At 40.5% G+C, this 25,414-nt stretch overlaps 1 protein-coding gene across 7 annotated transcripts in view; it reads left to right on the top strand.

Moving 5' to 3' along the window:
• The window catches only part of THSD7B (thrombospondin type 1 domain containing 7B), a 281,970-nt gene that overhangs the window by 126,266 nt on the left and 130,290 nt on the right, over positions 1–25,414 (top strand). For all 7 annotated transcript variants that reach the window (XM_085552994.1, XM_085552991.1, XM_085552990.1 and 4 more), the window contains 2 exons: positions 21,480–21,671; positions 24,547–24,781. In XM_085552994.1, coding sequence (XP_085409120.1) covers positions 21,480–21,671; positions 24,547–24,781 — 427 coding nt within the window. The remainder of the gene's footprint in view (positions 1–21,479; positions 21,672–24,546; positions 24,782–25,414) is intronic.

Here is a 25,414-nt window from a genome sequence, read left to right as displayed (position 1 = left end):
AGCCTGGTGGAGATGTAGTTCCCTATGTTAGATCTTACCTTTCTGAAGCTGAGTCATCACCGAATGTTTAACATCTCCTACAGGAATCATTTAAAAAGACAAAATTCAGTGAACTGACCCAGGAAAGGTGCATCAACGGTTTGAGGACAGACACCTTCATGGAGTCCAGTGAATTTACTGCTTTTGCAACCCCTACTCAGGCTGATGTCCACAAAAGAAAAGGAAGATCGTTTTTAGGTTAATTTTAGGGAAAGCTGCTAAAAGGAAGAACTTTCTTTGCTTAGTCACACCAAGACTTTTAAAATTCATTCAAGACTGCAGCAACCGTATGGCTCACAAGTGAAGGAAGATAGAAACTCAGATGTCTATATATACAATTCTTGCTGTAGCTGAATTTGCATAGATATGTGTGTGAGAGTCAGGCACATTGTGCTATGATACAGGGTATGATGTTTAAGGGTAGAAAGCTGGGGGGGGGTTAGGCTATGGTCTTAAATCTAGAGGATAAACTCAGATATTAATTTCCTTTGCCCTTAAATGCACACATGTTGTACAATTTCCAACTGAACTGCGGCTGTGCCTTGCAAATCCTGGCAGCGTGATTTGTGTCAGTCACCCAGAAGGCAGCTATAATCAGTATCCAGAGGCGATTTCAGCTCTGTAGAGTCAGCAGACACAGATACCCGTCGAGTTGATTGGGGATACGGACAGCTTTCATCCTCCCTGTGCTTGTCAATGTAAAGAATTACAGTTACCTGTGAAAATAGTTTCTCAGTGTCAGCTGAGGTAAGTGTGAGCTTGTGGTGTAGTGCTGAGTGCCCTCAGATGAATTTCTACGCATAAACACTATTCTTTTCAGTATCTGCTGCTCTTTTTTCATACATAATGTCTCCAAAAGATGTTTTTTAAGACTTCAGAAGGGTGCTAAAATGGTGTGGACAAAGGCCATTTCTTCCCTATGGTTGTAGCAGCAGAGAGGAGATGGATTTCCTGCTTGAATTCACGAGTGGGAACAGCAAGTGCTGCTTTTCTTCCTTTTTTTTTTTAATTAACTTGAGCTTCTAACACCTGTAGAATAGGAACAAAGGTTTCAGGTCACTGTTTCAGAAATAGAAATTGTAACATTAAGAAAAACATAAACATTACTCATTACTGCAAGATTTTTATTGCCCTTTTGTGCTTTAAATGTTATAGGATGAGGCTGACATAAGTTGATCTGAGTTTGTGGTAAAGGTTACCTAAAGAGCATGGTGTGTGCGGGTGACCTGCAGTCTGTAACACTGGTGTGAGAGGATTGAAGAAGCTGGATGGAAGGATTAATTTTTATAATGCTCTATATTAGTACAAATATAACTAAAATTAACTATTTCTTGAAAGAGTGAAATGGACTGAAATAGGGTTCCTGTATCGTATTTTATAACTGTGCATCTGTTTATGGATTCTAGATCTGCGACCCAGCAGGGAGTGAAGTTACTATAGGAGTGGGTGGAGGATTTGAGAGTGAAGGTGTGAACCTCATCTGTAAATATTCGGAATCTGGGGACTAAACAGGTTCCTAATGATTTCACTGCCATTTTAGCAAGGAAAGAAGCATTTAACATATATAAAGTATTTTCCTCACTTCTTGTACATAACTGGTAACACCTGTGTTGTCTCTTATACACAGAGCACAAAGCTCACAATTTTAAGGAATATAAATGGGGATGCTTTCTGGCATCTTTTTATGCTTCTTATCCCAAGTGGAGTTGCTAAGGCATTTTGTGCTCTAGTCACACCTCTGTTCATTTCGATACCTAGAAGTGTATCCTCTGAAAACAACCAGTGGCTATTCATAATGCTCATGAGTTATCTTTTGGCCCGGTTTTGATGTGGTGCGTTCAGAGCCTCTTTGCATAGTTGTGACATGGGGCAAATCACAAAACTTCCTTGAGCTTTGGTCTCCTGTCTGTAATAGCCCCTTGGGATACATGAATTCAAAGCTCCTTGCATTTACACTGTCCTTAAGCCATTTCTCTTTTTAACCAGATATTACAGCATGTGTATATGACACCATTCCAACCATTTTTCTGAAAGATCCTGCAGCTAAATTGTGAGAAAACCCAGCACAGATTGTGCAGACATGAACCTTTCATTTAAGCAGCTGTTCTGATCCCTTCATGTTGAAAAGACAGGAGATCATTTGCAGAAGTGTTATCAAAATACCTTCTGAAAAAAGAATCGGAGTGAGCCAGGAGGGATTCCTGTTCTCTGTACTTGCAGCTTTTATCTTCCCTTGGTGTTGATGCAGTCTTTGTCTGCATGTGCTCAGCTTCCTGCCCCACAGCTCTGCTCCTCACTGCGTTCCCCAAACATCCCATAGGGCAGACCAGATGCTGGATTCATACCAAGCTCTGGGTGCTGGGGTTTTAACCAGCCTGCATCTGGCCAGCGAAGAAAGCAGGCTGGATAACTTTCCCTAAGTGATGGCAAATAATCTGTGACTTTTTCCATCAGGCTGCTTCTAGTTCAAGTAGACACGTAAACCTTTAAGGGACCAACCTTGCGTCAGTTTTGGTTTACATCAGTGACTGGTTTCAAAAAGAGCATGATAGCATATTGTGATTTCCTTAGGAAGCCAGGCTAACACACAGAAGACTGCTTTTAACGTAGTTGATACTGATTTCTTCTTCTTAATAGACAGAAAATTGTCCAGTTCTCGGTTCAAATTATTTTAGCTGGGACCTTCTTTCCTAAGAGAAATACTGCAAACAGCGTAATGGATTTAAATTAAGCAGAAGGTCATTAGGGTTAAAGAAATTGCTGGTGTTTTATTGCATTCTGTACATGAGGTCTGGTAGGCTGGAATCCAAGCTACCGTACAACCCATGGCAATGGAAGACAGCCTGGGATCTGGTGGTGCGATTGCTCTGCCATGGGGATCAGCAGCAAGCTTCTTGCAGTGCTCGTGGAAGGAAATAATTTGAGTACAGCTTAAATAGACAGTTTCTCACATTGATCTCTGACCACAGACCTTTCTGTGGAGGAGAAAGAGGTGCCCTTTGTGTAATTTAATCCTTTCCTGCTGGGTGGCCCTACAGAAGGCTTTTTCTGTAGCTGAAATTCCTTTGGTGCTGTGTGTGGTGCAGAAATGATTGGAGCTGCCTTCATACAGCGCTTGAGTGAAAATTAGCGCTGCCCTTTCTTAAAGTTTCTCTCTGTTTATGAAGCAGAGCTGATGAAAAACAAATTTAATTCCTTGTTTTGAGGTTAATGGATGCCAGGGGGGAAGGTTCCTCCCTTAAAATACAAAGTTAGGATAAACTTTAATTAGGAGTTCAGAATGTGGAAATTTTGGGCTGGTGCTGCACTGCAGAGATTGGCTCATCCACGTGTTAGTCTGTCATTTTATTAAGGTAAATCTTCCTTTTAATTCCAATTAAATATTGTAATGCCAAGACTCTTCATTAAGAAACAAGTCATGTTTAGTCCAGTGGTAGTAATGAAAAGGATGTGCTGAAATGGTAGAGAAATTGCAGAAAGGGGGAAATGACTGTGATGTGCAGCTCGTAAATGCTCTCTACTGTTCTTTTCTGGGTCAAATTCCCATTGAGTTTCAGGGCTCCTCACATGGATTCTTGTTTGTGTAGAAACACAAGAGATCAGTGGACTTTGACTGCAGCACTGAGCTCTGAAGTAGTAACAAGAAGTAATAGACTAAGACCGGACAGAGAAAAGGGAGGACTCCTTATTCTGCCAAAACTTGGATGCCAGGTTATTATTTTAAGTATAGATTGCATTATCACTCTTGTTTATCTGTGAATTGAATCTCATATTTAAGAAAAGGGAGCTTTTGTGAAGTGCTGGAGTGAATGTAAATTAGTGAATTGGGGAAGATTCAATCTTCGAGGAGATTGAGAACAATTTAAAAGTCCATTGTTCGGTGTTCATCTTGTTTTCTGCCTGTACGAAACACGTCTGCAGTTGTCTCATATTGGGAACTGCTTTTGTTAGGAAGAATTAGACAAGTAACGGGAAAAGGTTTTTCATAACTCCTTTTCAAGTAAACAACCAGTTAGGGTTTTATCTTTAGGCAGCTGACAAATGCAAGAGCGTTTTCCAGTTTTGAAGCCTATTCCTCTCATATTGTATGCTTTTAATACAGCGTGGCTCATAAAGCAGATCCTTTTATATTTTTTCCCTTTTCTTCTCTGCCTTCCCCCCATAGAATTCAAACTGAGATGTGGGATTGGGCTGGTAAGCATGAATTTGTGTAGTTCCTTGCTGGGAGTTATGTCTGTGCTTTGCCATCGGGTGTCTGCTTGTGTTGCCATATGAGCCTTCGCACTGATCCAGCAATCCCAAGCCCAGAAACAGAAACAAGGACAAACAAGGTGTGTGCTGGGTCAGCGCTGTGTGAGCAGAAAGCATTGCTTCTTCCTTTTGTATCACCAAGGAGGAAAAACCAATCCTGCTAAATTGGTTCTGTGCTTTGGTCTTGTGGCTAGGATGTCTGGGGGGATTCACGCGTTATGACCAGTGGGAGGGAGGTATAGTTTGAAGAGGGCCTTGTTTCAGAACAATATTGGAGGCAGATGGCAGGCAGGACATGGCTGCCCATCCTACTTTGTTGAAACCAAGATGATTCTGTGAGTTCCAATTCCAGTTTTCCTAACACATGTAAAATTTCCACTAAATGCAGCAAGAATTTCCCCCAGTTTCACCAGGTTGCCCAAGTTCAGTGCATAGTCAGCACTGTTTTGTTGTGTGCTCAGTACTGTACCAAAAGAGACTGCAGTTGGGAGGGCAGTTTGCTTTTGTTGATGGTGTTTACAAATAAAGCTGACTGGTTTGGTATAACTGTGTTGCAAACTCTCTGAGACTGTAAATTTAATGGAGTGCTCCCAGGGCATGCATAGATCTAAGGGTAACAGTTTCTTGCCTATCAATAAGTATCTTAACGCCTTTACTTTTAATACTGTGTATAGGACTTAAATCCCAAGAAAGTAATTCCACCACTGCCATTCCTTTATATCATAGGAGTCTGTATTAATTCAGGCTCAGCTCAGTTTTCTAATACATTATTTATTTAGCTCTTCAAAATGTCTGTGGTACTGCATGTAGTTGACGGAGCATATTCCTGTTTGTTAATATTAAATGGCAACCTGTTTTCCCAAGGCGCTTAAATAAATGAATGCCTTCAAATAAGGCTGTGATTCTAAAGCCCCTTTTTTTCTTCCTCTGTGGGAGCTGTGGCATCCCATAATCTTACCTATGATTCCTCTTCTCTACAGTCATCTATTTTAATAGTTCTGGAAGCATCTTTATTTCTTTAATATCATTTTGTGATAAAAATGCTTGTTGAGGGTTTGATTCTGATATCTAGCCTGGCTTTTGCTCCCTCTCTCCTGGGAGATGCAAGCTCAGAATCACCTTTAGATTCAGTAACAAAATCACTTACATAAGGGGTGAAGTACTGAGCTGGTATTTGCTGGCACTTGGCATAGCTTACAGATCAGGGTACACAGCAGTGCTGCGGAACTGATGGCAAAACAAATGGTGTACAGTGCTTGGAAATGAATGAGTCATGTGAATGAACGTTGACACGTACATCTTCATCACCATATTAAGATTAAAGTGAGTTGTCTGCTGTACAATTGCATAATTGCTTCAGTGACTGATTTGGTGTTGCTCTGTAATAAGTTGTGAATACTGTATGCTGACCTGGTTAATGGGATATTTACTGAATGAATATATTTGTATAGTTTAATGGGAGGGTGTTTGGTAAAATTAGAAGGATGAGAAAGAATGGCTGAAGAAAGTGATTCTTCAGTGGGCAATAGAGTCATAATGAGACAGAGCTGGGTTTGGAAAAGGATCAGGAATAAGGAGAGGAAAAAAATAGAAAGCGTCTTGGTCAGATTAAGCTTTCCTTGGGAAGGAAGAAATAAACTGAGGTGACAAATGATGTGATGGGAAGGCAGATGAGACCTTAGGGGGGCAGAAGCCTGTAAGAGGAGCACACGTGGCCATCCCTTTCTTTGTCCTTCTGAGACTCCTGGAGGAAAAGTGCTGCTGCTACCTTTGGGATTTGAGAGAACAGGGCTGGTGTGATGTGGGCTGGAGTCTCCAGTGTGCAATAAGAGGACACTTGCCACATTGTGCTGTCCCTACAGGCACTTCTGGGGTTGCGGTAGGCTCCTGGTGCCTGTGGCTTGCTGTGACATTGCTGAGTTGGGGCCACCCAAAGCTGTGGTCTGATCACATAGCTCTGTTGGTAGAGTGTTAGGGGCTCCTGCCGGGGGGAGGTCACCTCTCTGCTGGTATTTGAAGGCTTGGAGGATGAAGCCACGCAAGGCCAGATCCCATTCTGCATCTCACTGCAGAGGTCTGTATCCAGCACCCAGGTTGGCACTGCGTTGACTGCCAGGGTGAGAGAGAATGCGCAGTGCTTGGTGGTACCCTGAGCCAGGCTTTGGCCCCACTGGGGGAGGCAGCTTCCTTCCAGCAGTAGCAGCAGCTTCATTTTTACATATCTCTCTTTCAAATTTAGCTATTTTAACCACTATAGACTAAGATAATTATTTCATGAAGAAATATTATCTGCAAATTAACCTTGGATCTTTGCGTAGGTTCAGAAAGAGAGAGATAAGGAATTTTATCACAAATTGCAGACTTTCTGGGTTTAACGTAAAGGCCGTGGCAAGTAATACATTTAAACTGCATTTAAGTAGAAAAGACCAGAATATCAAAGTCTAAAAGCAATAAACATTAATTTATTCAGAAAGTTTTTATTTTTTCTTTCGTGTTTATATGTTCTTTTCGCACACTGTCATTTAATGAGGTTATACTCTGATTAAAGTGGAAAAAAAAAAGTAAAATTAAAAGGGAAAGTGTTTTATTCCAGTAGATAAAAATGTTGCTTTTAAAGTATTTCAGCTCACCCTGCGTTGTCTGAGCTGGTTGTACAATTCTCCCTTCATTCAGTGTGGCTGCTAGACTAACAGATTTTGGGGGAAAAAACTCCCCCTTCCATAGAGTTTCTATTGAAATTCGTATTTTCATTTTCTGTGACAACTAACACAATTCCTGTAATCCTTTTCAAATATTCACTGGCAGTCTTCCCAGACATATATTTTGAAGGTTAAATGGTTTAGGATTTATGTACTCTACTACATAGGTAGATCTGAATAAGCTAATAAGCCTGTATGGCCTCTCCATTGCCATGACCAGCTTGGATCTCAGGAAGACTATAGCTGTGGCAGCACGGAGTTGGAGGTGGTTAATGAACTGTGGTTCTCATCTCTCTGCTGGGCTAATGAGCCCAGGGTGAGGCATTGGGCTGGAAAACTGCTGTTAGTAGTTGCAGTGCTCACTTGGGTATTGTTACACAGTGCTCCTTCATGTGGTGTACCTGCCTGGTAGCTTGACGTTTTGTCTTTCCGTCCAGGAACATCTCCATTTTTTTTTATTATAGGTTGCACTTGGCATGAGTACAGAGCAATAATTAAAATAATATTCCATGAGGTTTGCATTTTAGTACAGCAGTTTGATTAAAATTGGATATGCTTTTTCCTCTCCCTTGAGAAACATTGCTCTCTTCATGGCTAATGAAGAGGAACAGCACTGCGATCAATATTTATGGTGTCATTTGGGGCACCTGCAGTTCTTTCAGCCCTTTTTGTACTGTAGAGCTGGAATGGATGTTGTAACTCCAAGGTAATTAATGGCTAACTGTGCAACTTGATATGAAGTCTTGAATGACACTTCTTTGTACTGTTTCTTCTGAGTCACGTGTGACTTTTACAGGTTTGCTGGTTCTCACAGCTGATGGGGCGGAAGCAGGAATGTGTTTTTTTCAGTGAAGTCCTTACGGACCCCTCAGTTACACCCCATGGTATTAATTCATGGGCTCTCTGAATTGGGAGAAGTCTCTCTTGTGAGTAGGAACTCTTGCCATTGAACACACACACAAAAAGAGCACATATGCACTCTTTCAGCAGAGTTCATTGAAAATCAACAAGAGTAGAAATCTTTTTACCCTTCAGTCTCATACATGTCCCAATAACCTCTGAGCATAGCTAATGCTTAAGTCAGAAACGAGTGTTGCAATGTTTGCTGGCTGTTCTGTGCTTCTGCATCTTACTGGTTTTTGGTCTGCTCTTGTCTTTGCTGGAGAGTTATTGTGCAGCTGCTCATGGAGGCCACAGAATCTGGCAGTATTCTCTGTCCATGGAACTTTGTTCATCTCTTGACTCATTCAATCCTTTCTCAAAATAACAGTATCATCTTTGAACGCTCGGTGGGCTGCTCCTTGCGAAGTTCTCCTGTTCTCTGCCAGTGACAGGGGCTGGAGGCAGTCCAAAGTAATTAGTGAGTATTTTGGAGACTGCTTTGGCAGCCCTGTTAAATATGTGCAGTCAAGGCAGGATTACTATGGGGGCTCATCATTTTTCTCATTAGGGCATCTCTGTGATCTGTATTCTTTTTTTTTTAATTGGAAATTAGCCACTCTTATTAACACAGGAGATACCCTTTGGTCAAAATCGTGACAGGATAAATGTGTATAGTTCCTAATAAAGAGAGAGGAAATACGTCCGTGTACATCAGGGTGGAAATTTGCCCTTTTGTGTCCATTCCATTTCTCTCGGAGGAGAATTTCATTTTCTAGTAAAGGCAATAAATTTTCACTGCTCAGATAAGTGACTACAGAGGTTCATCATCAGGATTTGAGGAAATAAGCCTCCTAAGAAGATGGATGATGACAAAGGGAGTAAGAGTTGTTATCCAATCATTTGTCATAGTCTAGAGCATTAAGATATATGGGCAAGCCCCCTACACAATGTGTAAAGTTCCTTTTTCCATCAGATGGTTAGTACGTAATAACTTATCTTGTGTGTTCAGCCAGTATTACATGCTCTCTGAAAACTCATTTTGTTTGCCTCTCTGTATACACAGTAAGTGTATACATTATAAGCTTATATATTGATAGGAAGCATTCAGACATCTTCAAAATGCAGCCCCACGATTAGTGAAGGTTAGAGCAGGCTTCCCTGGTGCTCACATTGACTTCCTTCCCTCCGCCCTCCATCCTTGTCCAGATGTTAACAAGAGCTGCCTTGCCTGATGCGCCGATACTGCTGTGCTCCTGGCTTTCTCTGGAGACATTTCACTCTGACTGCTTTTCTGTGATTCCCTGTTTTACAGGAGCTTTCCTCTGGTTCTGCCCTTGTCTCAAGGCTTCGAAACCATGTAGCAACCACTGGATACAGTGTCAGTGAAAAATGAGATTAAACATTCATGGCTGTGGGAGCGTGTGTTAGCATATATGTATTAATTCAGCACTTCCTTCTGGCTTTCAGTATATTGGGAGGTTATGCTGCCAGTGAGGTGACTTTAAACTCTCTTCCATCTGTGGAAGAGTACATTTCAATTGCTTGAGAGCAAGTAAAATCTTGTTCTGCTTTCGTAGTTTCAAAGCAACCTTGCCCCTTTATTTTAACACACCATTCCTATCTAGACCAAGTGTAGTTAAGACCAAATTTAAAAATCGTTTTTTGTGCTGTGACAAAATGTTGATTGTTACTCTGGCACAGGAGCTCTTTTCCTTATCGCTTAGCAGTTTGCTTACTTTATGATGTTAAGAGAGCAAAGTGTGTGGCTTTGGCTGCCTTGGTGACCTGCTCCCTGCTTTGCTGCTTGTTGCAGGATGTCAGACATAGGTGAGTTTTGCCCTGCTCCAGCTGGGTGCACTGTGGCACGGAGTAGCTCAGGAACCTGACTGCCATCAGCTGAGTCTGAGAGCTTGGCATCTTGCACTAAGTCTTAGAAAACCCTGGGAAATCCTCCAGCGTGGCAGCTTCCTTATATGTGCTGGAGTTTTGACCTGGCCTTTAATGTACTTCCTCCAGCCTGTTTGGGTATTTCATGGCCAAAAACCTCTATGGGGTCAATATATTTGTTTGCATTTCTTTCTTGTAGCTGCCTTGGCTGGCTGTGCTGTCTGCTGATTACTCACAAGCAGAGAACTTTTGTTTCATTCTCCTTGATAAGGTTTTTAGGTATGAAAGTATCAGGCTCAGTCTTCAGTCGTGGCCAGGAAACCTGTGTGAGAGATGTAGACATGGTGGGAATTGAGCAGCTTTCCAGCAGACTGACTTCAGTTTGGGTGTGCAGTCCTTCGGCATTCAGTGCCTGGCCACGAATGGGAGATCTGCTCCTCTGAGCTCAGGAGGCATCAAGCATTGTGTGGTCATGTTTCCATGTAAGCAGACCACAGTTCTGAGTCCTAGCTGTGTAATTACAGCACTTATAATAGCTACCATTTTTGATCACTCAATACCGAATATAAAGGTGGCTGTTTCTGTTACACTTTCAGAGTATTCTATTCTGCAGGCTTCTTTTCCCTGTTTTTGCCTTATCTTTGATTGGACAATTACCTGAAATGTGATGAGGACATGGTATGCAGAAAGTCATCTGCTTGTCTTTTTTCCCAATGACTCTGAGGCGCGTGTGAGCGGCAGTTATCTCAGCTGCTGATCAATGAAGCTGGAGCTAATGTGTGAAGTGACCTTTTGGAAGAAAAAGAAAGTTGTGCCAATATTACAGTTGTAGTTTGAGTCAACTTTCACACTTCATCATGTGTTTAGTTGCAGGAGCTGCCACTTCACTGACTTGTATTGCTATATCACTCAGTATTATGTCAACCAAGTCAAGAGACGTTCAGGATTTGTCTTGTTTGTCAGTTGTCATGTTTTCATTGGCCGCGTATCATTACTGTCACATGATGACCTTTATTGTTTTAAGGTTAGATTTCACTTGTTCTTCATGGTTCCTCCCTAGTATTCCATCTGACAGCAGGTGGCTTTACACATGTGTGGAGACTTGCATTCTGCACACATCTCACAGGTGTTTGCTGGGTTGCACTTTGAGTTTTCCATGCTGGCTAAGGTCATCCCATGCTTTCACCTGTTTGTCTTTCCTGTAGTTTGAAGCAGCATGGCTGTATGGTTCCCCATTTGGTGGAGCCATTGGGATTTTTACCTTTGAAATTAGACCTGGTTTACAGCTGCTGAGGGGTAAGCAAAGGTTATGCCCTGCTGTATGTTTTTGTTGTGCTTAGGAGTCTGATGGATGGAGCACTCAATTATTTAGCATCTATCACATTTTCACATGCAACACCTAAACAAATACAAGTATCGCTTATTTTTCCTCCAAGTATATAAAATGTCATTTTGCTACACTAATCCACAAACCTAAAAGAAGCATTTGCTGTTGCTTAAGTTGCCCTTTGAATGAAATAACATCTGAATTGAAATTTTAAGTATGCATGAAGACAGTAAGGTAGCATTTGCAGCGTTAGGATTTCAATAATGTATGGAATTAGCAGAGCTTTATTGTATTTCTGTGCTTGCGTGCCCTCCGTTGAGTAAAAGTTGTAATAAATATAAGTTCAAAGGTAAAATTTTATTGCTGTGCATGAGAGGATAAAAAATAAATTAGAGTAATGTAATCATGCTCATATACGTTATGAATTTTGAACACTGTCTATTAGAAGGTTTGTCAGAATGTGCTTAGCTTTGAAAATACAGATTAACGCTGAAGGTTTTAATATTGTTCTTCCTTATGTGCATATTCCTTGAGAATATCGGTGTAAAATATCTCCTGCCAAAAGCAATTGTCATAAAATGGCACTTTCCCATTTTAATAGCTGAATAATCAGAACAGAAATATTTTCTAAGTCGCTGAGGGGTTATTGCTTTTTTCATGCAAAGAAATTTAGCTGTAGAAAACTGAATTTTGTCCAGATTTTCTCTAGTTTTTCTGTTTCAGTTCTTATATTTGAAAAGCGTGCCCAAATGCCTCCTGACAGTCCTGACAGTTCCAAGTGTTTAGAAAGGGGGAGGGAAGCCTTCATTTGATTCCCTTTACTGATTCTGTGTTTTCCTTTAATCTAGTCGCAAAGTTAAAATAGTACTTCTCTAACAACAGCTAGAAAACCTGGGAGGGGCTGACTGGTTGGAATCTATCTGGGCTCTTTACAGTTCATACATCTTTTTTTTTCTGCTGTGGAGCAGCTTAAACAAGGACCAGGTCAGCACTTCAAGCTTACTGAGAGAGCAGCTGTTGCTGCTCTGAAGTACCAGCATAGTGGTACACTATATATACACATAGGCCTGCCTTTAGCACCTTGAGAACCCCAACTTTGAACACTTTTTGACATCAAAGTCAGTTCTTTCTCCTGTTTTCTCCAGTTACTGTGCATTTATCATCTTCTTTGCTTTTTTTTCCTCTGTAAGCAGTGGGCATATTCTGATCAGATGATTGCAGCATAAGCCCTTTTAGAGCCTATAGCCCCACCTGTCTGGTCTGAAACAAGTGAATGGCTGTAGATATGCACGCACATTTTGGCTTCAGCAAGGTAGCCAGCAGTGGGTGGAATGCCAGCTGGAGTAGTCCAGCTCCACGGGCCATCTTCTGGAGTCAGCTGCCTTGGTCCAGCACTGTTGGTGCTCTTGAAGAATGCAGTGGGCAGAATGAGAGGTTTGGGGACACAATATCTGTCTTGTGGTGGGTGCTGCTCTGCTGGCAGTGCCCCAGTTCCCAGTGAGTATGATAATGTCGGCCAGTGCTGCCAATATGCTCCATCTTGCTTTGTCAGTACTCAGTGGCAGCAGTTGTGTCATCAGAATGGTAGAGGAAGAGCGAGCACTTCCATGAAAAATAGTTTTGCCAACTGAGAAGAAGGTAGAGGAGAGTGCTGTATGATACAGAGCCAGCTTCAGGCCAAGAACACTTATCAACCGTACATTTATGTTTTCTAGAGACAGGAAATAACAAGATAGTTCTAAGTAACCCTTCCATATTTTAGGTCATGGTAAGTACATCCTGCCTTTAAATTCTTGTACTGATGCCATTGCAGCGGAGGTGTAAACAGGACTAAGCTTTTGTTAGTGTAATCAGCATCACTGTATTATCATTTTTAGAGAATGGAGAGGTTTGGAGGCCAGATGCACTGTAAATGGCTCTAAAGGAGTGATGCAGTACTGGCTAAACATGTAGGTTTTGTTATGTATTATGTGATTCAAGTTCTACCTCATGGGCAAAGTGCACAGAAAATAGTATTTATATTGGTTCCTGTATTTGTTTTCTCCCCATCTGAAGTACTGGAAGATCTACACAAAATACAGTGGGGTTAAACACCCCTATTTTTCTAAAATGTACAACTTGAAAAAGGTTCAAACATAGGTATGGTTAGCTGGAAGTACCTTAATGTGTCTGAAAACTATCTTATGCAGTTGAGACGTATAATTTGATAGCTGGCAAAAGCTGTGTGTACAGCAGTAGCTTTTATTCCAAAGCTGAGTGGTTCGAGATATGTGTTGCTTTGGCCTAGAGCAGATTTCATTCCTTCATTGAGCCCCTGGGCTGGTGGTCAGTCTGTGTTACTGCATGTCTTGTCGTGTGAACTTTTAAAGCTTTATAGCTTTTAAAGCTATTCAGGACATTTGAATGCAGCGTGTTCTGAGTTTGGTGCGTCGGTTAGAGGCAAAACTTGAAAAATGAACTACTACTGTTAGTAGCACTAATAAAAGTAAATGTAGCCTGGCATTTGGCCCTGCATGCTCTGAGCACTGCCTGATGGATTGTGGAAGCTCTGAGCGGCTGTATGCGATTGGGCCACACTCTGCATCTGAACTGAGTGCACATTTTTTTCTTAAATGCTTTTAAATGAGCACTTATTTTTAAGGGGTTGGCATAAATCTAATTTTAATTTACTGTTTCCATTTTCTTTTGCATTGATCCTCTTTCTGTGGAGATTCAATTTCAGACTTGGAGAAAGATGTTTTTCAAAGATTCCAGATGGTATTTGCAATTATTTATTATCATTAGCATTCACTGTCTCTGAAAACAAGTCTTTTGCCAGCTTAGATAAACCATTTCTGTTGCACTCTTGTTTACAATTTTTCAGTCTTACGTTGATTAAAACTCCCTCTTGGGCTGATTTCTGTGGCTAGAAGAGAAAAAGAGAATAAGATTTCCACACTGTGTGGCAAATTGTTAACTCTTATTTGGGAATATTGCTTGGATAATAGTCAGTCATAGCCTTGATGACTATGAAGTGCCAGCAAGGTACATCATTCTTATGGGGAACATAATCAGAACAAAAAAATAATCATAATCAAAACAGTAGGTATAAAAGCATTGCTCTTTTCCGTGTTCTTACGACTTCTCTTTATTGGGTTGTTTGCTGTTTGAGAGCACCATTATTGTAGTTTGCCCTGTGTAATATGTCTGGGTTTTTGTTGTTTTGTTTTTCTGTGGGGGTCTTAAGTGTGAAGATGGCACCTGAATTCTGTGGAAACTGAGTGTTTAGAAATTTCTGGCTGTGATCCATTGGGAATAAAATGTTACCTTCTTTATTCTAAATTGAAATGCCTGAATACCTGAATTGACAAGTCCTGCTGTACAGGTGCTTAAGATGAAGTGGACTCTATATGCCACTGGAATAAATAAGTCAATTCAATTGTTTTTTTTTCTTAAAGTTTTGGAATCACACTTATATTTATAGTATTTAAAGGCATTTGACTTGTTTGCATAATTGGTTTCTGCGCTATTTTGTATTGGTTGGCATTTTGAACAAAGCAACACTGGGAAGAAAGCAGAGGGACACCTGCTTCAGTTATACTACAGCATCGATTCCAACAATAAATCCTAATTGTAATCAGTCTTGATCAACCCACCTGTGTAGATTTGTTCATTTATAATTAGTAGGAAAAGAAAAATATATTAGGAGAGAGAGGTAGAAAAGGAGGGAACAGAACACCAATTATTAGGAACAGCTACTTGCAGTTATGTGCTCTTCTTTGTGAATACAGCAAGCTCATGTTTACCTTCAGGTGCCACGTGAGCAATTTCTCTTAATTCAGGAGCAGTTGTACGTGCAACCACAAGATAGAATTAATTCTTCTGCTCTTATTCCCGAGCCCAGCAGGTGAATGCACAGCAGTTTTTAAAAAATGACTACTTGTCTTTGTGTATGAGGTAGCAAATACATTGGAGCCAGTGCGCTGTGGAGGGAACTCTTGCAGCTCTATTATTTGGTAACTTTGAGACTGGTGGCTGCTGTAGCATACATACATAGTGGTGTACCTGGGGTGCTCTCTGCAGGCTTGTCAGCTGCTCACTGAAGTGCCTCTCACCAGGGCTCGCTTTCATGGAGCTTCCTTGGAGCCACAAATCAATTTTCTTAGGTATATTTACATAAACAAAAAGGGAAAAAACAATTGTGGATAAACAGTCCAAATTGCAGTGGAAGCAAGTGTGGGAAAAAAGAAGAAATAGCTCATCTTTCCTTGCGCTTCATCTGTTTCTCATAAGTGCTGTAATGGTCATAAGGGAGCCCAGCTGCACATAGCTGTAAGGGACTGGCGGTGGTGCAGCGATGAGGGCCAGCCTGCTGATTTTGCAGTGCCTTCATAATGTATTTACAGGCATATTGTTTCTTTTTCAAATGCATTCTGATTCTGTTTTCGTACCTTTTTATTTTATTTCTCTTTATCCTTATTACCCAAAACTTTATTGTTTTTCTTCCCTGTGCATTATGCAGCTGGAAGTGTTTTTTCTCTAGTCTAATGCATTGGTTTTCATAATTGCATTTTAGCTAAGCCTTTTGACTCAAACCCTTCACGATTCTATCATCTGGTTTTTTGTTTTTTGTTTTTTTTCTTCCTCAAAATGATCCTGGTTGCATTAGTGCTTATTTCCTCTTTTTCATTATGAATAGCTGTTTTTTCATCTCTCCTTCGTCTTTTCTCATGATAGATCTTCACCTCCATTTGTCTTCATTGCTGTTTCATTTGTCCTTTCTGCTATGGGACTCTGATAATAGTGATGGACCACTGCAATTAATTTTATTCCATACACCACTGCTTGCTTTGACAAACTGACACTGCTCTTCTAAGCTGTTCTTACCTATTGACCAGCATTAGCAAAAGTCAGCCAGAAGCCACAAACTTCAGTGAAGTGCTGAAGGCAGCAAATCATACAATCACAGAATCACAGAATGGCCTGGGTTGAAAAGGACCACAATGCTCATCTAGTTTCAACCCCCTGCTACATGCACAGTTGCCAACCAGCAGCCCAGACTGCCCAGAGCCACATCCAACCTGGCCTTGAATGCCTGCAGGGATGGGGCATCTACAGTCTCCTTGAGCAACCTGTTCCAGTGCATCACCACCCTCTGGGTGAAAAACTTCCTCCTAATATCTAACCCAAACCTCTCCCATCTCAGTTTAAAACCATTCCCCCTTGTCCTATCACTGTTCACCCTCGTTATCCTTCCTGTTTTTACTCTCTTCTCAACTATTTGAAGGCCACAATGAGCCCAGTTTCCTCAGCCTTTCTTTGAATGTGGGATGTCTGGGCACGGCAGCCCCTGCATGTCCTCACTTATCTCCAGGGCTGGCAGAACCAGTGGAGGAGAATCAGTGGCATTGTTACAGCACGAACACATTGAAAATGGTTATAAGCAATACTTCCTGTTGTTGTAGAGTGAGTGTTATTACTTTTAAGCGTAATGTTGTTGTTAGTTGATGAGATGCCTGGCCGAGATACTGCCAGCAGACAGCTCTCTCGGAATGCAGTTGCCGTTAGCAAAGTGGCACACAGTCAATATGAATTCCACTGAATTTACTACTGCCTGTTGACATCTTATTCTGTTACAGGCAAGTATTTAATCAAAGTTTATTGTCATTCTTCTCTGAGATTTAAGTGGGAAATAAAATTTTACGATACGTATAGTATTTTAGATGACGGCTTCATTATTTCCACTGAATAATTTGAAGTGCTACAAGGAGAAATATTGATGTCAAACTGGTAATTGTCATTAAATATGCAGCATTTTTGCAGCAGTCACTTGTGCAAAAAAATAAATTTCCTGAACATACAGGTAGCATTGCAGAACCATCTGAATTGCAGCATTAAGTTTTTCAAACAGAGGGTGGTGATGCACTGGAACAGTTTGCTCAAGGAACTTGTGGATATCCCATCCCTGCAGGCATTCAAAGCCAGGCTGGGCGTGTCTCAGGGCAGCCTGATCTGTTGGTTGGCGACCCTGCACATAGCGGGGGGATGAAACCAGATGGTCACTGTGGTCCTCTACTACTCAGGCCATTCTGTGATTAAGCCTTTCCCTGCTGCGGGGCTTGAACTTTGTGCACATACACAGACTTGAAATCTTCCAAATACGTTTTTCAAATTCTCTTCTCTAAAAGTTAGAATGCTGTAGTGGTGGATACTCAGTTTGTTGGCCTACTTTCCATTCCTACTGCCTAACAGGTTTTGTATTTTTGCTGCTTTAGTCATATGCTGGCCTGTGGACATTCCTCACCTTGCAATACTTCTGCTCCCAGCCAGGAGGGACACCTGTGCAGGTGTCATTAGCTGTGTCACAGGATCTGAGCACAAGGGTTGTGGGGAAGAACAAGAATATTGCTCTGGAGCTGGGTTTTCTAAGGTGTCATGTAAAGTAGGCAGGTGGGTCCAACTCTGGAGTGCTGCGGGGTGAAGTGTTGCTGTTTATTCAGTATCTCACCATGCAGCGCTTTGTTCAGGAACATGAAAGCATCATCTTCTAGAATGGAAAAGGCGGAAAAACAAAAACAAAAAAAAAATCTGAAAAAACAAACTTTTTATTTCAAGCAGAGCTCTGTGTTGTTCTGTGTTTTGTTTTGCCCATTGGGGAGAATCTCATTTGTTTATAAGATGAACCAAAAATTCAACTCAGTGTGTGTTTCTCTGTGTAGTTCCTTCTGTTGGCTTATTAATTCAAATACAAAACCTGTACATTAGGTTACAGTTAACTTTATTGCCAAATATATTTGCAAAAATTCTATGTTTGTCTTTCATAATTATTACACTCTAACTGTGGAAGAAAAGGGATTCAGTCTTTACTGTATTGAGAATGTTATCTGTTGTGTAAGTGATGTAGCATTCATTGCTTAGCAGCTGTGACTCATAAAATGCAGGTAGAAGTTCAGTTTTGCAGCTAGTGCTTTCCGCGTGTGGTTGGGTTAGCAGCAGTTTCACAAGGATAGAAAGCGTCTCCCAAGGTTCACTCCAATGAGAGCCCCACTTAATTTCCACCCAAGTGTTCTCAGCATGAGAACGAAGCTCTTCAGTCGATCACGTATCATCCTTACCAGTACTCCAGCTGCATCTCAGCCACTGCTTGGCTTTGTACTCCTGAGGGTCACAGCAGAAAAACACTCGTCAGAGCAAACAGAGTTTCTTGAGACTAATTCTGGGCACTCTGCCAATCTCAAGGTGGTAAAAAGACGAAATGAGCAAGTGAGACCCGAAGAGAGGCAATGAGGGCTGTGGCAATAGCCCCTGAGGTGGGTTGGATGGGCTGGATCCATTCCACGCTGATGAGAGGACGCCTCAAAAACCTAAGAACCTTTTGCTTTTCTTTTCTTTGTTTTGTTTTGTGTGTCTTCTGCCCCTCTGCCTTGGGAGGGGGGTGTTTACTGCTGAGCAGTGTTCTAAGTTTATAGCAGCACTGCAGCAATTTGTCAGCAAGCACCAGTTTCACATCAGGAGAGGGTTTTGACTGGGAGAGATGGGAGACCTGAGGAAATACCGCTGTGCTCTGAGCTGTCACTGAGATTAACTCCTGGTTGTTACAAGATGAACTTCACCAAGGTGTCATCATTTCTAATCTAAAAATTCTGACTAGGGAGTGGAGTTGCAGCAGTCATTGTCAGTGCTGTCTCTTGCACTGTTTTCCTGAAGGACGAGTGGCTTCCACAAGGACTGCATCCTTCCCCACCACCCCTCGGCTCTCCATGGCTGATTTCAGATATTGCAGCTTGAGATCTAAACACATACTTGGAGGGGAAATCGTATTGCATTTAGGTAATTTAGGTGCTTAAATTGTTATTTAGCCGAGAGAAAGCCTCTTCTAGAAAGATTATTGTGAACATCTGCAATAAGAATTCTACCTTTAAGGTTTTGGGTGGACAATTTAGAAGCTCTGGAGAATTTAATATCTTTTGTAAGTCTGTGATGGAGCATAAAGCACATTTGATATGTATCCCGTTAGAGTATTTTTTCATAGGAAATAAGAGGTATTGCCTTATTTTGTAATATATGGTGTTTTCTGAGATCTCTCTGCTACGCAGTTGGTACAGAGTGGTGCACTTCCACGTTAATAACAGCCAGCAATTAAACCTGAACACAGCAAGCAGAGCTATAACATAGATCAAACTGAGTGTTGAATTGTACCTTCATGCAATCATTGGTACTCTCTGGATAGAAAAACTCCCATCTCCCTTTTGCTGAAGAACTTTGAATTGCAGTCTCTGTTGGCGGTGCTGCTGCTGCTGTCACCTGTTGTAAATCCTACGTGAAAAACACGGAGAGAAGCAGAAAGCAGATTTTGCTTCTTTGCCAGAATTGGGGAATACAAATGACTGCTTTCAGCCAGGCTTGTGGGTGAAAGAAGCCACCCCTGGTTTGGTGTTGGGTGCTTAGAGATGAACCATGACATTTGGGAAGCTGTGAAGGCATCAGTGGGAAGGCTCCCATGCCTCCCTGTGACTGTAAGCGATGGCAGGGCAGGTGTGTGTTTTATGGTACTTCACTGAAGCTTATCATCTCTTGATTTTACTGTACCAATGACTCTTAAAATCAAGTCTGCGTAGGAAACCCTCATGTTATCTGCTGCTAAACAGACAGGCTGTCAAAATGTTAGCAGGGATTTTGACACTAAAATGACTCAAGGAGACAGCTGGAATAAGGCTTACAGGTTTAGCCGTTGTTTTTATTTATTTATTTATTTATTTATTTATTTTTGTTTTTTAACGCTGGTTTTGCCTGAAGATTGTTGTCAGCGTTATGTGAGCAGTGGTATAATGGACTAATCAGAACAAAGGGTTTATTTAAGCATGGTTTGCAGGGGTGGCCAAATGCGGTACTCAGAACAGGGGCTGTCTGTAAGAGGGACTTTGGTCTTGACTTCGTTATCCATCAGCCTTGGAACAAGTAGCGGTACTACGAGTGAGCATTTCAACCTATTCCCGATGAACATAAGTGCAAGGAAAAAGAGGAAGTATTTTAAATGTATTTTTGCAGTCAGATTGCCTGGCTGGGTTCTCTGTTCCTTCTTATAATATGCTTGAAAAGTTTTATTTGTGCCTTGAGGGCGATGAGCCTGTCTTCATTTAGGAATGCAACTGCAGATAATAGGACTGCGCTACTGACAGCTTTATGCAGTCCCAGTCGCAGCCTCCTTCTCTTATTTACACCCTTGTACATGTATTGTCTTGCAAAAGCAATCCAGATTCCTATCCTTGTGCTTATAATTGCATCTTGGGCTGCCTCGTTACAGACCCTGTTCCTGTACAGTGATGTGGAAGAGCCAGTGTTACTCTGTAGTTGCCATTATAAGTTTTATTTTATTTTTCTAAGTATACTCGAACTTGGATAGTCATTATGTTTTTTTCCTGAATTCATAATTAAACAAACTTCAGAGGAGAATGGAGAACTTTGCAGCTATTATAAAGGTAGAAGAGGTAACATTCATTGTGAACTTGTTTCTAAACAGGAAGATTTGAGCTTTCAGAAATTTCAGATGTATATCTGATAATTCATAAGGGCCCAGAAACACTAGGCAAGAGAGCAGTGTAACAAAATCGATCATGTCTGTTCATGGTTTGAATTGTGTTTGTTATATATTAGGTGTATCAAAAGAGTTATGTTTTATGAAACTTTGTCAATTATGGTGTCCTCGTAAAGTCTGTGTAGTTAATGAAATTGCTGGACATTTCCATTGTTATACCTTTGTTAAAGTAGAATTATATTCTATGTTACTTTTTAAAACATAGCCCTGTGTCTTCTCCTCCTCCCGACATCCCTCCTTTGTGCTTTGTACTGCTGCTCACTCTGCTGGATGACCTTTTGGTTGGTAGGTCTGTCCTCAACCCTACAATTTCCTGCATTCATGTTGAACAGGATTTTAAAGAAACGTTTCTCCTCCAGATGTGTATTTCTAGTCCTTGTCCCAGAGTTCATTCCCACAGAAGGTATTTCTTCTTAGATGTTGTTGGCTTAGTAGAGTTATTTTGGATAGCACATTCAGAAGTGGTACATGGTCACTTCTAGGGTCGTTGCAGGAGAATGACCAAATCATCTATCTGAAGCTTTTCTGACCTGCAGGCAGAAGGAAGCTGTCTTGTATGGGGACCTGCGTAATTTATGTTGTGGAAAGTAGGTTCTGTAGTTATAGTTTTTTATTTTTATTTTCTGAAGAAATCCTTAAGGTGGTTGTTCAGCTATTATATTTTCAAGCCTGAAGCCTAACCATGTGTTCTTTTCTAGTGTATTCCTCCACTGCTGGGCAGTTATTTGACATAAAGTCACTCTGTGTGATAGAAAGCATTGATAGTGAAGCAAGTCAAACTTCTCTCTGTTTGCTTTTTGTTTTGTTTTGTTTGCTCTAGGTGAAGAAGTACCATATCACCTTTGCTCAGAGCTTCCACGTCCTGATGTCATGGCTTGTGAAATCCCTTGTGCAACAGACTGTGTGCTCAGTGAGTGGTCCCAGTGGTCCCCATGCTCCCATTCATGTTCCAGTAAAAGTGCGGAGGGCAGCCAAAGCAGGAGTAGGTCCATCTTGGCCCTTCCAGCAGAGGGTAAGTGGTAAATATTCTAAATTAGTTGCTATTTGTTTGTTTAATGAATTGACTTGTGTTCCTCTGCCAAGCTGTGTTTAGATCAGAGCAAATGCCAATACTGAAGCAATGAGAAATAATACATCTTATCTGTCGTTCATGCCTAGCAAATAAAAGATCTTTCTAGGCTTGAATTAATCACAGATGCATGTGCTGTTTAGAGAAATTCTGTCATGGTTCAAAATTATTTACTTTAGCCTATGAATTATGGTATATTTAGGGCTAGGTCTGGGTGTGAATTTGTTCAGGAGAACTGCATCCTATACTAACGAAATTACAGCGTGACATAGAAGCTTAACATGGAAGTGTTTTTATATGGTAACATATTAGTATTGATTTAGAAGAGAACAGTGAGCTATGTCAAACAAGAAAATGGAAAAGGACTTGTTTCTTTCATTAATGCAAACCTGAAATGTATTAGCCTTGTTTTTGTGTTGGAATAAGTAAATAACTTGATGATTGTACATAATTTCTGTGGGATGTTCGTGGATGCATCGTGTGCCTCAAGTTTAATGTGCCAACATCACAGTGATACAATTGTTTACACAGGTTATGTCTTATTAAAATGATAGTCTTCTAACTTTGGTTACACATACAGTAATGCATTTTGTACTGGTTTATCAGGAAGAATTTGAATGATACCACTGTGGGCACATAAAAATGCGTAAAGCGTGAACAGGTCTAACAGACTCGAGCCTTGTTGACACAACAGAAAATGTCTGCTATTGCTAGCACTGTGTGCAGCTAATCCATCACCAAAACACTTCAAATGCAAATCTAGTCCAGGAGAAGCTCTGTTAAGTGCCATTTTGTAAATTATCATTAAAACCACCCACTCTTTCTGGGGCAGTATAAGGACTTGATCCTGCAAACTCCTGCTCATATGAATGTTCTGTATTCACATAAACATCCTGGTAAGCACTCACAGAGAAAATTGGGACCCTTCAGGATGAAAACTGCTATGTAATTGTTGATTGAATGATAATAACTACTACTAAAAAAGCCTACGTGCTAGAGAATAATTAAACTGCAAAATAAGTTTGGTTTCATATTTTCCATGATGGGAACGAAACTTAAATAACAGACAAATGTGGAATTGTGAATGTAAAGACTGAGTTATTCCTAATGTTGTTGAAATGAATTCTAGAAGTGCATAAGCAAAGTGGTCTCAAGAATATATAACATGAAGCACAGTAAGCAGAAACATAATGCTTTGAGCTGAATGTTTCAGGCTTCGTAGGGAGGAATAATTCATTAATAAAGCCAAACACCCCAAGTGTTTCTGATGAACTTTTCTTTAAAGATGAATGAAGTGTTTTACTGTATTATTACACTTGGTGATTTAAGAGAGCTTCCTTACTTTGGATGTCGAAAAAAAAGAAACACATAATTTTTCCACGGGAAGCCCAAGTTTGGTTTGATCTTCTTTTTTTCTTTCTTTGTTGTTTCTTTTTACTCCCTTTTTTTTGTCTATCTAATAGACCAGATATACCCTTTTTCCTCTTTCATTTATTTATTTATTTATTAACACATACTTGAACACACAAGCAATGACTGATCTGCAGTTTTTCCTGCCAAGAAGAATTCAGGAAAGTAATATAACCAGGGGCATTTTTCACTCCATCATCATACTAAACCTTTCAGAGACTGAACATGATATGGAGCAGTCCATTTTCATGAAAAAGAAGAAAAAGGGAACAATAATGTGGCACAATTATCCAAATCAACGTGCCAAGAAATTCCTAACCATCTTTTTCCTCAGTGTTATGTGGCCATTTCGGGTCATGCTTCATTTCAGAAGGCTCAGTCCTGCAAGATGATCGGCGTCCCTTTGAGGAGCAATATTGCCTTCATCTCCCGTTGATTTTAGTTAGGGCATAAAGGTGCTCTGAGTCGTGTGATATCTGGCCCTGGCACTTCAGTTCTTTCAAAATGTGTAACTTTAATTTTGATATACGTTTGCTGTGTCATAAGTTACCAGTTCTTCTATCCTGGAAGAGAATGATTTTGATTGTAGTCATTTTTGCTTCTTTCTTCCAAAAATGACAGTGCTTACGGTTACAATTTCACTGCATTACTCTCTAGCTTTTGAGCTGTGGACGTCTTCAGCTTTTATGGGCTCAATTCAGACCTCTGGCTAGAGTGTTAAGGCTTCTGGGGAGACTCGTTCCTACTCCTGTGTTTTGTAGATTAATTACAAGTTGCTGGCAAATTGTAGTGTCTTAGCAAATTCTGCACATGAATTTGGAGGAGGCTGCCTAAGACAAATACAGCCATGAGACTCAAAGTCTTTCAAGTTTTTCCAGCTTGATTTGCAGGCTTTTGACTAACTTTGTATCTGTTAGTAGTAACAACTTTCCGTCAGTATGGGTTAGCAGCCCGTACTGCTCTGTGAATGTAGTCCAAATATTAAAAAAGAGATGTTCCTCCTTTGGAAATTAGCAAGTAGAATGAGCATAAAAATAATGCTTAATTTGTCTTTAAAGATAATTGCATGTTTGCTGAGTGATACTGCCATTTAAATGGAATCAACTTGGCTGTGTGTAGGAGTATCAATAAGGTAACTCAGAAATATACTTTGCCTATTTCTGTTTCCATTATGTGTCGGAATGCAATTTTATGCAAGGCTAGTTTAATGGGGAAACAATATTTTAGAAAGCTGTTGTTGCAGCCATAAAGGTCAGCAGCTTTATTTAAGCTTTATTTATTTATTTAGTTAGTTTGAAAATGAAAAAAGAAAAGATGTGAAGTGAACCTATCATGGTTATTTTTTCCTATTGCCTCCTTTTGCCACATGTCACTTGACAAAATATTTTGTTCTTCTCATGCTTTCCAGGTGGAAAAGCCTGTCCTCCTGACAGAGCCCTGCAGGAGCACCGTGCCTGCAATGATCACCCTTGTGTGCATTTCTTCTGGGAAACCTCCCCCTGGAGCTCTTGTTCTGAAGATGTGTTGGTAACTGCGCTGAATGCAACCATCAGTTGGAGTGGAGAAGCTACCTGTGGAGTGGGCATGCAGACAAGGAAAGTCTTCTGCATGAAGAGCGGTTCTGGCCATGTTACAACTAAAAGGTATTCAAAGAAAGGTTATTAGTGGTGCACCTTTGTCTGTAGAGCTCAAGTGATGATTTGTTACGGTACATTACACTTAAAAGTATTTTCAGACAGCGTAGGGAAACAGCAGACTTAGTAATAATTTCATTTCTGCTCTTATTCTCCTGTTGCTACTCCATCACTACTGTTGAGAGGTTATTAATGTATAAAAAAGTGAGTCACTATCTCATTTTTAATTTTTTATGAGTAAATCCAAGGCAAATGCATGCTTTTGGTGCTATACATCTTGTTTGCTGTAGCTCCTCTATTATTCCAATTCAGATTTCTTTGCAAATGCTTTTCCTCAAGGACTGGTGTATGAAAAACACAAAGTACATCTGGACATAACATTCATTAATACATTATTAACAATGATTTAGTAAAATAGAGAAGAACAAGTAGAGTTTGCATTTTATTTACACCACGATGTGGCAGAACCTTTGTGATATGTATCATTCTGTTGATTTATATAGCTGTTATAATTCGATACCAACACCCAAAATTATGTATTCATCAGTACAAGGATTCTGAATTTTACTTTGTTTTGCTAAATGAGGAAAATAAGTAGCACAGATGTTTTCCCTAATATAAAAAAAATCAAGACACTGCTAA

The sequence above is a fragment of the Coturnix japonica genome, chromosome 7 (assembly GCF_054131305.1).
Source record: "Coturnix japonica strain WE chromosome 7, WE-NBRP24, whole genome shotgun sequence".
Classification (NCBI taxonomy): domain Eukaryota; kingdom Metazoa; phylum Chordata; class Aves; order Galliformes; family Phasianidae; genus Coturnix; species Coturnix japonica.
Note: the sequence above shows the minus strand (reverse complement) of the source record. Positions and strands in the feature narration are given on the sequence as shown.